Below are 14,731 nucleotides of genomic sequence, written 5' to 3'. Positions count from 1 at the left end.
GTCAAAGAATTTGACAGCAACAAGAGGTCACCTTAAGACTGTCTTGGTTGGCTCCGAATGTGCAAGTGTGAAAACTTTTGGCCACTCTCTGGCCACAGAAAGAGAAACAAGACCTGGGTCTGAACTCAGATTTCTTTTTTTCTTTTTTTTTTTTTAGACGGAGTCTTGCTCTGTCGCCCAGACTGTAGTGCAGTGATGCAATTTCAGCTCACTGCAACCTCCACCTCCTGGGTTCAAGCAATTCTCCTGCCTCAGCCTCCAGAGTAGCTGGGACTACAAGCGCACCTCACTATGCCTGGTCAATTTTTTTTTTCTTTTGGTATTTTTAGTAGAGATGGGGTTTCAGCATGTTGGCCAGGCTGGTCTCAAACTCCTGACCTCAAGTGATCTGCCTACCTCAGCCTCCCAAAGTGCTAGGATTATAGGTGTGAGCCACCTCACCTGGCCTGAACCCAGATTTCTGGTGGTCTTCCCACATCCACATCCTCATCCTCCCTCCTCCCTGCTGAAGACATGAGCACCATTTCACTTTGCTTTAGACAAAAGATGTTATTCACACTTTGGGCACCAGGCTGCTGAATAATGACTTCCCAACTTTCATTTTAAAAACTATTTTAAAACCATAAAAATGACAGATTATCAAGCTTCTTTACCGATAAAATTAATTACAGAGAATGATTGAACTGATAAGGATTTCATTTAGTAACTTGAGACTGTCTTTTGGAGCTTTTTCCAATTAGTTGGCTTGAGACAGTAAGGTCTGATGCCAAGTTATTTTTGTCTAATAAATTTTATGTTATTGTTAGACTAGAACATACTTCTTTAAATACAATCTAAAGAACATAAAGAAGTAAAAAAATAAGCCATTGAAAAATAAGCTATAGGTTCTCCAACCAACCAAAACGTTGTTGATATTTTGGTATGTTTTACTTTTAATATTTTTTTAATGCATGAATTTGTAGTTATACAAAGTTATAATTATTTTATACTTTAATTTTGTCTTTTCCACTTAATCTCACTTTATATACATTGTTCCATGCTATTTCATACTATTAAAAACATAATAATATCAAAGGGTTAGGATAAAGTCTTCTGTGACTCATCACTCTGAAGCCCAAATACAGAAAAGAAAATAAAGGTAACAGCATCTTCCATTGTTCACTCCTCCAATAAAAACAGAGCCCTGAATTACTCAGGGAAAAGGCCACTGTTTAACACAGATTTTGAGATGTCCTTTTCTGAGCCAATTATCGGAGCCGTACAATAAAACTGCATCCCTCCTAGAAGCTATCTTCCCTCAAGTAGATTTAGAAAATTAATATGACAAAGGCAAAAGAGGCAGGGATTTAGACAGCTCAGTCCTAAAAGCACTGAGCTACACACAGAGGGACCAAGACTCAGGGAGGCCCAGGTTTAGAGCACAGTGGAGGATTCATTTAAAAGAGATTCAGGAGGGTAATCTAGGTCAGCCAATCACATCTGGCCGAGGCTGCTGGGGACTGACTGTCATTACCATCTGACAGGTGTTCAGTGGCCCAAATGAACTGAGTTAGTTTTATTCCAGCTTCTAGAGAACAGGTGTGCATATCACCAAACACGAGGGGGAAATCTACTGTTATAGTTGTCACTAATTAACATCTTTGCTGGCAGGCTCAGCAGAAAGGCCAAAAGTTCAATGGCTGTGGAAGGGACTGATCTGCTTTGGAACAGGCAGGGACACACTGATGAGTCCTTGTGAAACCACAGTTCTCAAACAAATGCCCACAGCCATGGATCTCCATACCCTGACACACGCCTGAGTGGGCACATTCTATGGATGGGTTACATTGAAGTCCTTGAACTCTTTGGAACACTCAGAAAGGCAACAATTGTCAGCAGCCCCACCACCAAGTAAAATATAAAATACATTGCTAGATGCATTTCAAGCCCTGTCTCTTCCATAATATTCTTGTTTCTGATCAGATCCCTCTGGGTTCTCTGTATCTTTGTTACCTGTTGGGCATTCTGTCCAGCAGTGTTACTTAAATGATTTTTATAGTTCTGCACATCCAGACAAGTTCCTGGGTTAGTGACCTGGAAGAACTGGCCTCCTCTCAAGTTGTGAGACCACCTAAGAGACTCTAGAACCTTTCGGTTTCCACCTATATCCTAGACAAGCTGCAGACTTCACTAGAGCCCAGCTTGTCAAACCTAGTTCCTCAGACTAGTCAGAATCCAAAGCTGCATTCCATCCCCTGCTCACCACAGTCCTCATTCTTCTCTAGTTTCACTTTACCTTATTCTCCAACCTTGTCCTTTGTTTTCCAACCAACTGATTTCTCTTGCTTTTACTATATACGTGGCAATTCTTTACTCTGTTCCTTTGAACAAATTATTGCCTCCACCAGGAATATTCTCTCCACTTCTTTCAACCAATCCACTGCAATGACCCACTTTTTGCAAGACTTGGCTTGGAACTCTCTAACGAGAGGAAGCTTCTCAGACCAACCACTCAGTGGGCATAGTTACCATTGCACTACACATTTTGTGTTTGTGTTATCTTTCTGATCACCAGGTTGAACCTTCAAGGACAAGACTATTATCATCACTGTCTCTCCCACTGTAGTCTAACACAATGCTCTGCACACAACAGATGTTCTATAAATATTTGTGAAGTAAGATGAATGGGATTCTCAAGATATTTAATAAAGACTTTTTTTTTTTTAAAGTAGAGAATGGGGTTTCACCATGTTGGTCAGGCTGGTCTTGAACTCCTGGCCTCATGTAATTGGCCCACTTTGGCCTCCCAAAGTGCTGGGATTACGGATGTAAGCCACCACACCTGGCCAGTAAACATATTCACAGAGAAGTAATTTTTCTTAAACCAGAGCTTAGTCAGTGGGTCCACTTTTCAAACACTATAAATTGACGATAGAGGTAAGAGTGTTAAGTAAAAAGGCTGATTGGCCACCACACTACTTGGCCTCTGTCACTGTGCCACTCCCACCACTTCTCAACCAGTCAGGACAGGAATTACCACTGAAGATGTGTGTGCTCTTTGCCAAGGACCTTATGCCATTTAACCCTAGGAGATAGAAGCTATTATTCTACTAGTAGCATTTTGCAGAGAGGAAGATTGAGGCTTAGAGACATTAAGCAATTTGCTCAGAATCACATTTTAAGTGGAAGGTCTCTCTGATTTAAACATTAGGGGACACTGAGCTAAGAGAAAAGGATGGGAGGAGGGTGGGGAGCAAAGCATGTGAAAAAGAAAAATCTTCGAGTCACATTTTTCAGAACTCTGTCTTGTCAAATCTTCCTTCATAACTGTGGTGGCTGCCATGGTGCACTCTCCCACCATGACTCCACTCCGCCCCCCGACCCCTTCCTTCCCCACCCTGTCCTTCCCCACCCTACTTGCCTCCCTCCTTGGGTTCCAGGGAGGCTCTGGTTCCCCAGCAGTAAGAGTTGGCTAAAGATGGCTCACAGCTGAGCCACAGTCTGGGAACTGTCTTGGTAGAAGGGAGCTGCCTCACCCGGCCACATTACTGCTCCACAAGAGGGCTGGTCAGATGCAGGGGTGCAAAGCTCAGAGTGCCCTGCCTGCCTCTGGGATGTCTTTGCAGCGCCACCCCAGCTTCAGTGCTTCCCCATGGCATGGACTGAGGCCTCTATGACAATAATATCCCAACTCAGCCTCTCCAACTGCCCAATCCTGCCTTTTTCCTTTCCTCGCTTCATTTGCTGTCCCTGAGAGCCCTCGCTTAAAAACTTCCTGCAGGTAAATCTGTGTTTCTGAGCCCACTTCCTGGACCTACCTGAAGACACGAACCAATAGTGAGAAAGTGGAAATGAGGGCCCAAAGCCTGTGCTCTCACCAAATACCAGCAGAGAGACACTGTCAGGCATATCCAAATCACCTTGCCAGTTCCAGCTGTGAGAAAGAACGGGACAAGGGCAGAGCTTGCCTCTGCCTCCCTCCCTGCCCTGATGCTCCCTTTGCTTCAGTTAGTGACCCTCTGTCCCCGTCTTCCATCAAGAGCCAAAACCCCAACACCTTCTCTTTTCTTTCTTCTTCAAACTCTGCATTCAGGAAAGGATTTGATGAACTCAGCCACCAAAAGGAAACTTAATAAAATTAATCTATTACTGCTTGGGGATTTAAAATAAGTTAATACTTATTTTAAGTTTAGACCAAAGGACAAATATGTTTAGCAACATTCCAGATATTTATTTACTCAGTAAAACATATATTTGAGCACTTAGTGTGCTCAGTGTTGGTTGCAAGCTGAGTGGAGGAGGGATTGTTTTAGGTTGTGGGTGGCCACCTCAGCCCTTTGAAAGCAATTCCAACAGATAATTCCACTGACTGAAGACCTTCACGGTCCCTCTATATTCAGGTCCCATGAGTGTGCATTAAATTTATGCTGATTCTACAAAGCCATTAGCAGTTTCTGGATTGCCACACTGCAACAGGCACAGACGTCTATGGGTAGGTCACCCCGCCCCTCTAGAACTAAGTAAAACATAGAGTCTTTTCCTATGGAGTTCATTTCATCAGAAAAACAAGTAAGCAATCAGCTCCTTTTCTGCCCAAGTCAAAAGCATACTACAAGTTTTTTTCAAGAAACTGGGAAATGGGTTCAGAAGCAGCAGCAGCCTTTTAAATTCAGTCTTCCTTGATATTCAGCAAAGTTGTATTCATGTACTTTTGGACAGATTGAAGATAAAGGGCAAATAGAAAAAAATTCACCAGCAGGGGGTATCTACTCTGGGTGAATGATTCTTTATGTCTAGAAGAAGAAATGCGGGGGATGTTGCTTCTAATTTTCTCATGTCTCAAAAATGAACATTGGGGTTGCTGCTCAGCTTGTCATAGGTTAATATATAAAGTTATGAGACAGCAGGCTCAGTAGGATGAGCAAGACACTGGAGACTCAAGGACAAACAATTTTTATTGCTATTTACTACTGCCAGCTTGCTAGGAATCCCCATTTAAGTTGCTTAATTTTTCTTTAAACTTCAGTTTTAAAAAAAGTAGATAAATACAGGTTCATTTCACAAAGTGCCATTAATAATTACTAAAATACAGATGCTTCTCAACTTATGAGGTTACATCCTGACAAACCCATGGTAAGTTGAAAATGCATTTAATACACCTAACCTACCGAACATCCCAGCTTAGCCCAGCTTATGTTAAATGTGCTCAGGACGATTATATTAGCCTACAGTTGGGCAAAATCATCTAGTGCTAAGGCTATTTTATAATAAAGTGTTGATTACCTCATGCAATTCATTGAATACTGTACTGCAAGTGAAAAGCAGAATGATTGTATGGGGACACTCAAAGTATAATTTCTACATAATACGTATCACTTTTGTGCCATTGTAAAGTAAAAAAAAAATCATTTTGTTGAATCATCATAAATTGGGACCATCTGTACACAGAATTGTCTATCCTACATTGTTCATTAATAATTACCAAAGATAATGTAAACTCTCTTTTTGGCAACATACATATAGCTTTCTAAATTTGGTAGACACATTTTCATTAATAAAAATATAGGATTTTTAAATACCCAGATGAGAGTTCTTAACACACACACATACATACCAGGAGAACTACAGCAGAGAATAGTGTGAAGTACGACTCACATGTGAGGATAAAAGAAGCTTTCAGGTATAACCGAAAGCTCTGGAATCATTTACCTTGATATACTGCCACAGATGACCGAGCATGGTTGAACGTTGTGCAGGTAGTGAATGGCTTTGGATATTCCTATTAATATACTGATTCGAATGTGCCAAGGGAGTGGGGCCGTGTCACCCTAAAACGACAACAGCAATTGGTTTGGTTGCACTTTCTGAGTAAAAACTACCTATGTATTCATTATGCAGACATACACCAGAATAGAAGCAGATAGCAAGGTGGGGTGAGGTGGGTGAATCAACATTTTGGTTTTCCAAAACCTATTTTTAATTCCAGATGGGTTTCCTTCTGCTACTGATGACAGTTCTAGGCCTCTTTTATAGACAACAAAAATACTCAATACTTCTCAATATTAGCTTAATCAAAACATAGCCAGTAAGGTAACACTGCTTAAAAGTTCATTAAATGAGATTTTTAAGTTACTTGTGGTACAAAGTATGAGTAATTGAGACAATTTGCTTTCATTCTCATCCTAACTGAAACCTAACCTATTTGGAATCAATTTTTAAACTTAACCTCCAAAGACATCTAACCAGGAATCATGGCATTTATTCAACCTCCTTCTCTCTCTCCCTCTCTCTGTCTCTCTCTCTCTCTCTTTTTTGTTTTTTTTTTTTGAGACAAGGTCTCACTCCATGTCACCCAAGCTGGAGTACAGTGGCACAATCATAGCTCACTACAGCCTCCATGTCCCTGGGCTCAAGCAACTCTCCTGCCTCTGCCTCTTAAGTAGCTGGGACAGGCATGTGCCACCATGACCAGCAATTTATTTATTTATTTATTTATTTATTTATTTATTTAAGACAGAGTTTTGCTCTGTCACCCAGGCTGGAGTGCAATGGTGCAATCTCGGCTCACTGCAACCTCCGCCTCCAAGGTTCAAGTGATTCTCCTGCCTCAGTCTCCTGAGTAGCTGGGATTACAGATGCCTGGCTAATTTTTGTATTTTTAGTAGAGATGGGGTTTCACCATGTTGTTCAGGCTGGTCCTGAACTCCTGAGCTTGTGATCCGCCCACCTCGCCCTCCCAAAGTGCTGGGATTTACAGGCGTGAGCCACTGCACCCAGCCTATTTATTTTTTTAGTAGAGGCGAGATCTGGCTATGTTGTCCAGGCTGCCTCTTTCTCTTTAGAGTCTGTGTCACTGTTACGGAGATCCTTTGTATTGAAGGATACTTTAATAAAGTTATACAAATTAAAATTATTTAAGGAATAAGAGTAGTTGATGCCAACTCACAGAATCAAATATAACATGGTTGCCAAAAGATTTGCTGGGTTCTTACCATATAATGAGTAAGAACCCAACATGGTTGCCAAAATGTTGCACAAAACACGTTAACTCAGGTATTTGCTCAGCCTTCTAAAAGTAAGAAATTAATCCAAGAAGTACTGCTTCCTTGGAAAACCCATCCTTGGCCTTCCCCTCATGCAAACATATCTTGCCTCCCAGCTCTCCCAGAGGGTTTCAGCAGCTCTCCCAGGGATTCAGGGGGTCAGAGGATCAGACAGAATAATAGATAGAACTTACTACACACTGCAATCTGTCAAAAAGTGTTCCATTTCTCATGTATGGATAAACCAGACAGAACTTCTCAGTCTCTGTAAAATATGCAGCCAACTCTAGTATGTTTGGGTGACGAAACCTTGAAACAAAAGATGTTTTAAAGCCATCAAATTGCTTATTCAGACAGGAAATGAACAACACTCTGGTGTGGGGGTAGTAAGGTGGGATGGGGAATAGGCCTAAAGCGGAATATAAATTCGGCCAGACACAGTGGGCACAGACAAAGATTTGCTTTCCAAATTGGTCTAAAGAGTTCTAACGGCCAGGTGCAGTGGCTCAAACCTGTAATCCCAGCAATTTGGGAGGCAGAGGCTAGCGGATCACTTGAGGTCAGGAGTTTGAGACCAGCCTGGCCAACATGGTGAAACCCCATTTCTACTAAAAATACAAAAATTAGCCGGGCATGGTGGTGAGCACCTCGTTATCCCACCTACTCGGGAGGCTGAGGCAGGAGAATTGCTTGAACCGGAAGGCAGAGGTTGCAGTGAGCCAAGATCATGCCACTGCCCTCCAGCCTGGGCGACAAGAGCGAGACTCCACCTCAAAAAAAAAAAAAAAAAAAAATTCTAACAAATACTAGTTACTATTTTTGGTTGACCGTAATCATGTAAATATAAATAAACATCCAAATATAATGCGGAAAATTTCAAAAAATAAAGATTTTTAAAGATTTGTAATGTTGGAAACTTTACAAAAGATAGACAGCACTATTCAATATTAACTTATGTTTATCAATATGAAAGACAACATGACTTATTAAGTAAAAACAGTGCAACTAAAATTGTTAGTTTGATTTATTTAAGTATATAAGTTTAAGTCACCAAAACATAAGAATAAAGACCATTTTCATTCATCCACTTATTGAGCACTACTATGTCAGGTACTGTGCTAGATACCAGTTACACAGCTGAAAAGAGATGTCAGTGTCTTCACAAAGCTTGCATTATTGTCTAAATCCATATGACTAGTAATGTTTGATGTTGAGAACATACCATTGATTTTAAATCACAGATTTCTATGTCAGTGTAGTATGCATTTCTCAGGCTTTTTTTTCCCTAATAATTATTTATTAGCTTATTAACAAAAACTCTATTCTCGATTGTTTGTGCCATCACTATGAGCCCAGGTAACAACTATGAAACCTAAAATGTGAAATTCACACATACTGTGAACTCAGTTTAATTCAAAAATTACTTATGGGACATCTACTATGTTCTGGGCAGGCTTGGGGATATTAAAATAAATCTGTAAAAAAGATTCTATTTATAAAGGCCTATTATTCATTTCTGCAGTAGCAAAATTTTCCTATAAACACACAGATTCCTACATATATTGTGTGTATGTGGCGGGGGAGGGGGGGTTCTGATTCCTTTTCTTCTTCTTACTTCAAGGAAGGAAGCGTGTGTGTGTGTGTGTGTATGTGTGTGTATACATATACACGCACAGAGAAGTTTTTATTTTTAAATATATCAAAGTCTTCTGTGATACAAGATCCCTACACCTATTATGATTCCAACTATATCTATGAAATGAAAAGCAATGGATTGAAAGGAAATTGAGGTAGCGTATTTAACAGTCCTTGTATACCTGGTTGGTTCTCCCGCAACTTAAAATAATTCAGAGAGACGAATCTTTTGGAAGGCAGTAGATAGTGGACATCAGATAGACAGAGCCACAGCCTGGTGCTCTACTCTCTTGCTCAGAGAGGAGAAAAAAACACATGCTTATTTTTAAGTGTTACTGATCAAACAGAAAAACGGATACTTTAGAGGTTACCAAGGTATGGAACATGGAGATACCTTGGAGAAAGTTTGCTGGTTTTGTACCTATGGACCCATGCCATCCAACCTTTTGCTACAAATTTTTAAATCAGTAGGGTTTTAGATTATATACATCAGAAGGTTAGCAGATCTGATACCTTCTAAAATCACTTCAGCAAATGTTCTGAGTGCCTTGTTCAGACAAAATGATGCAGGCCCCATGGTGTGGTAAACAGACTTGAACAACTAACCTGGGATTGAATCTCTGGTCTTTTTAACAGCTGTGTTAACTTAGGCAAGTTATTTAATTGCTCTGAGCCTGTTCCTTTAACTGTAATCAGTAATTAAAACATCTATTTCCAAGGTTCTTATGAAAATTAAATAAAAGGTTAAGCCAAAAGCCAGGTCCTCAAAAATTATTAGCTTTTTCCCCTTCCCTTGAGAAAGGAGGGAAAAAAAGAATCAGAAGCCACATTCTATGGAGTTTACAATTCTGTTTAAGGTAATTCCCTTAATATTAAACTAAAGAAACCTCATCCTTCAGGTCTCAGCTTAGATATTATTTCTATCAAGAAACCCATTCTGCTGCTCATCCTCCAAGTTATCATTCCCTCCTCTGTGCTCTGTAGTTCCTCATCTTATCACTTAGATTATTGAAATTATCTGTTTACTTAGGGACTTCTCTCCCAATCCCATTTCTGATAGTACATTCTAAAAGGAGAAAGCTGCATCTGCCTTAGTCACATCTGAGAAGATGATTTAGGAAATAACTTGGATCTTATAAAAAAGGTAGGATCTACCTCAGTTTCCTCATCTGCAAAATGGGGATAACAGGAGAATTTATCTCATTGGATGGTCATGAGGATTAATGAATTAACACATGTAAAGCACTTGAAACAGGGCCTAACACAAAATAAATATTAGCAAAATAAAAATGGTACCCCAGGAATAGTCAACATTATAAAATTGTAAATCTCTTCAGATTAATCTATAAAGTTATTAAAATTCCATTAAAAATGCCAATAGAATTTTTGAAACCTAGACAAGCTGTTGTTGTAGCTCACAGAAAACACCTCACCAGACAAACAAATGGATCAGACAAATAAATGTAAAAAATGAAACCATGAAAGTACGGGGAAAAAATGGGAGAATTATTTTATTAGATTGGTGCAAAAATTATTGCAGTTTTTGCCCAGCTACTTGGGAGGCTGAGGCAGAAGAATGGCATGAACACAGGAGGAAGAGCTTGCAGTGAGCTGAGATGACACCACTGCACTCCAGCCTGGGTGACAGAGCAAGACCCCATCTCAAAAAAAAAAAAAAAAAAAAAGTAATGTTTACTTTTAATGGCAAAAACCATGATAACTTTTTTTTTTTTTTGAGATGGAGTCTCGCTCTGTTGCCCAGGCTGGAGTGCAGTGGCGCGAACTCGGCTCACTGCAAGCTCTCCCTCCCGGGTTCACGCCATTCTCCGGCCTCAGCCTTCCAAGTAGCTGGGACTACAGGCACCCGTCACCACGCCCAGCTAATGTTTTGTATTTTTAGTGGAGACGGGGTTTCACAGTGTTAGCCAGGATGGTCTTGATCTACTGACCTCGTGATCCGCCCGCCTCGGCCTCCCAAAGTGCTGGGATTACAGGCGTAAGCCACCACGCCCGGCCTCAAACCGTGATAACTTTTAATGGCAAAAACTATAACATAAAATCTGGAATCCGTAAAAGAAAACATTGATAAACTTAACTGTCAGGCCTCTGAGCCCAAGCTAAGCCATTGCATCCCCTGTGACCTGCACATATACATCCAGATGGCCTGAAGTAACTGAAGAATCACAAAAGAAGTGATATTTAAATGGCCTGTTCCTGCCTTAACTGATGACATTCCACCAAAAAAGAAGTGAAAATGGCCCGCCTTTGCCTTAACTGATGACATTACCTTGTGAAATTCCTTCTCCAGGCTCATCCTGGCTCAAAAAGCTCCCCCACTGAGCACCTTGTGACCCCCACTCCTGCCCCCTAGCGAACAACCTCCCTTTGACTGTAATTTTCCTTCACCTACCCAAATCCTATAAAACGGCTCCACCCCTATCTCCCTTCACTGACTCTCTTTTCAGACTCAGCCTGCCTGCACCCAGGTGATTAAAAAGCTTTATGGCTCACACAAAGCCTGTTTGGTGGTCTCTTCACACGGACTCGAGTGAAATTACCTATATTAAAACCATTTCTACATGTCAAAACTATAATAAGCAAAGATGAAATGACAGTATAGTAAAAAATTATTTGCATCTCATAACATAAAAATAGGCTGATTTTCTAATATGAATTGTAAAATATTCCTTTGAACCATTAAGAAAAAGACCAATAGCCTAATTTTTAAAAATAGGTAAGGAATATTATAAGCTACTTCACAGAAAATAAAATATATCTCTTAAATATCTAAAAGGATTATTAATATCACTCAGAAAAATTGATACTATGAGACTTGTTTTTTGAGAGGCCTATATAAATAAAATATAAATGAAAGAGGAGACATTACAACCAATACCACAGAAACACAAAGGATCATGAGAGACTACTATGAACTATCATATGCCAACAATCTGGAAAACTTAAAAGAAATAGATGGATTCCTAGAAACATACAATCCACCAAGACTGAATCATGAAGAAATAGAAAACCTAAACAGACCAATAACAACTAAGGAGATTGATTCAATAATCAACAACGTCCCAAAGAAGAAAAGTCCAGGACCATAGAGATTCTGGGTAAATTCTAACAAGCATTTAAAGAAGAATTAATACTAATCCTTGTCGAACTCTTTTAAAAAAATTAAAGAGGAGGGAACACTGTCAAACCTATTTTAGTAGGCCAGCATTACCCTCATATCAAAGCTAGATAAGAACACAATCAGAAAAAGTTATATGCCAATATCCATGATGGCCATAGATACAAAAATCCTCAACAAATTTAGCAAGCTAAATTCAACAGAACATTTTTTGTTTGTTTGTTTGTTTGTTTTTGGAGATCAAGTCTTGCTCTGTTGCCCAGGCTGGAGTGTGGTGGCATGATCTCAGCTCACTGCAACCTCCGCCTCCCGGGTTCAAGCGATTCTTGTGCCTCAGCCTCCTGAGTAGCCGGGATTGCAAGCGTGTGCCACTACACCTGGCTAATTTTTATATTTTTAGTACAGGTGGGGTTTCATGTTGGCCAGGCCGGTCTTCAACTCCTGACCTCAGGTGACCCACCTTCCTGGTCTCCCAAAGTGCCGGGATTACAGGCACGTGCCATTGTGCCCAGTCTTCAACAAAACATTAATAGGATGAAATACCAGAGTCAAACAGGACTTATCCCTGAGAAGCAAGGATGGTTCAACATGTGCAGATCTATAAATGATACACCACATTAACAGACTGAAAAATAAAAATCACAAAACCATCTCAACAAATGCAAAAGCATTTGATAAAATTCAACATCCTTTCATGATAAAAACTCTCAACAAATTAGGTATAGAAAGAATGTATCTCAACGTAATAAATGCCATATATGACAAACCCACAGCTAACAACATACCTAACAGTGAAAAGCTGAATGCTTTTCCTCTAAGTTCAGGAAAAAGATAAGGGTGCCCACCCTTTCCATTTCTATTCAAGATAGAGCTGGAAGTCCTAGCCAGAGCAATTAGGCAAAAAAAAGAAATAAAAGCATCCTAATTGGAAAGGTGGAAGTTAAAGGTGGCTCTGTCTGCAGATGACATAATGAAAACCCAAAAGACTCCACCAAAAAAACTGTTAGAACTAATAAACAAATTCAGAAAAGTTGCATAATACAAAATGAACATATAAAAATCAACTATGTGTCTATATGCTAACAATGAACAATCTGAAAAGGAAATTAAGGAAATGATCCTATTTACAACAGCATTAAAAAGAATAAAACACTTAGGAATAAATTTAACCAAGGAGGTGAAAATTTTGTGTGTTAACAACTATTAAGACACTGATGAAAGAAACTGAAGAAGACACAAATAAATGGAAAGATGCATTACATACATGAATTGAAAGAATTAATATTGTTAAAATGTCCATACTACTCAAAAAAAAAGTGAGCTACACATTCAACACATTTCTATCAAAATTCCAATGACGTTTTTCACAAAAATAGAAGAAAAATGCTAAAATTTATATAGAACCATGAAAGACCCAAAACAGTAAGTGAGTTTAAGAAAGAAGAACAAAGCCAGAGGCATTCACGTCCTGATTTCAAACTATATTACAGAGCTATAGTAATAAAAACAGTATGGCACTGGCATAAAAACAGACTCATTGACCAATGGAATAGAATTTAAAAAAAAAAAAAACAGAAATAAACCTACATATATATAATCAACTAATCTTTGTAAAGGGCACCAAGAATATACAACAGAAGAAGAAAAGTATCTTCAATAAATGGTGTTGGGAAAACTGAATACCCACATACAAAATAATAAAATTGGACCTTTGTCTTACACCATATACAAAAATTAACTCAAAATGGATTAAATCCTTAAATGTAAGATCTGAAACCATACAAATCTGGAAGAAAACATAGGGAATATTTACCTTGACATTGGTCTTGGCAATGATTTTTTTGGCTATGACACCAAAAGCATAGGTGACAAAAGCAAAAATAAACAAGTGGAACTATATCAAACTACAAAGCTTCTGCACAACAAAAGAAACAATCAACAAAATGAAAAGGAAACCTATGGAATGGGAGAAAATATTTGCAAACCATATATCTAATATGGTGTTAAGATACAAAATAGTGAGGAACTCATACAACTCAATAGCAAAAAAAGCAAGTAACCTGATAAAAATGGGCAAATGACCCAAAGAGATAGTTTTTCTCTTTTCTTATTTATTATTATTATTATTATTTTTATTATTGTACTTTAAGTTTTAGGGTACATGTGCACAATGTGCAGGTTTGCTACATATGTATCCATGTGCCATGTTGGTGTGCTGCACCCATTAACTCTTCATTTAGCATTAGGTGTATCTCCTAATGCTATCCCTCCCCACTACCCCCACCCCACAACAGTCCCTGGAGTGTGAGAGATAGTTTTTCAAAGAAGATATACCAATGACTAAGAGATATATGAAAAGATGCTCAACATCACTAATCATCAGAAAAATACAAATCAAAACCACAATGAGATATCACCTCACACTTGTTAGGATGGCGATTATCAAAAAGACAAGTGATACAAGAGTTGCTGAGGGTATGGAGAAAAAGAAGTCCTTGTATGCTATTGGTTGGAATATAAAGTGGTACAGCCATAATGGAGGTTCCTTAAAAAACTGAAAATACAACTACCATAAGATCCAACAATCTCACTTTTGGGTATGTATTAGTCCATTTTCATGCTGCTGATAAAGACATACCCGAGACTGGGCAATTTACAAAAGAAAGAGGTTTAATGGGCTTATAGTTCCATGTGGCTGGGGATGCCCCACAATCACGGTGGAAGGTAAAAAGCACATTTCACATGGCGGCGGACAAAAGAACAGAGCATGTGCAGAGAAACTCTCCTTTTTAAAACCATCAGATCTTGTGAGACTTATTCACTATCACAAGAACAGTATGGGAGAAACTGCCCCCATGATTCAATAATCTCCCACCAGGTCCCTCCCACAACACATGGGAATTATGGGAGTATATTCACGATGACATTTGGGTGGGGA

General features: G+C 39.2%; 1 protein-coding gene across 2 annotated transcripts in view; it reads right to left on the bottom strand.

The window, feature by feature from the left end:
* IRAK3 (interleukin 1 receptor associated kinase 3) overlaps positions 1-14,731 on the bottom strand; it is a 62,441-nt gene that overhangs the window by 16,508 nt on the left and 31,202 nt on the right. For both annotated transcript variants that reach the window (XM_032170669.2, XM_032170671.2), the window contains 2 exons: positions 7,217-7,331; positions 5,689-5,807 (listed from right to left, as the gene is read on the bottom strand). In XM_032170669.2, the coding sequence (XP_032026560.1) occupies positions 5,689-5,807; positions 7,217-7,331 (234 nt within the window). The remainder of the gene's footprint in view (positions 1-5,688; positions 5,808-7,216; positions 7,332-14,731) is intronic.

The sequence above is a fragment of the Hylobates moloch genome, unplaced genomic scaffold, assembly GCF_009828535.3.
Source record: "Hylobates moloch isolate HMO894 unplaced genomic scaffold, HMol_V3 SCAFFOLD_12, whole genome shotgun sequence".
In the NCBI taxonomy this organism is placed as follows: domain Eukaryota; kingdom Metazoa; phylum Chordata; class Mammalia; order Primates; family Hylobatidae; genus Hylobates; species Hylobates moloch.
Note: the sequence above shows the minus strand (reverse complement) of the source record. Positions and strands in the feature narration are given on the sequence as shown.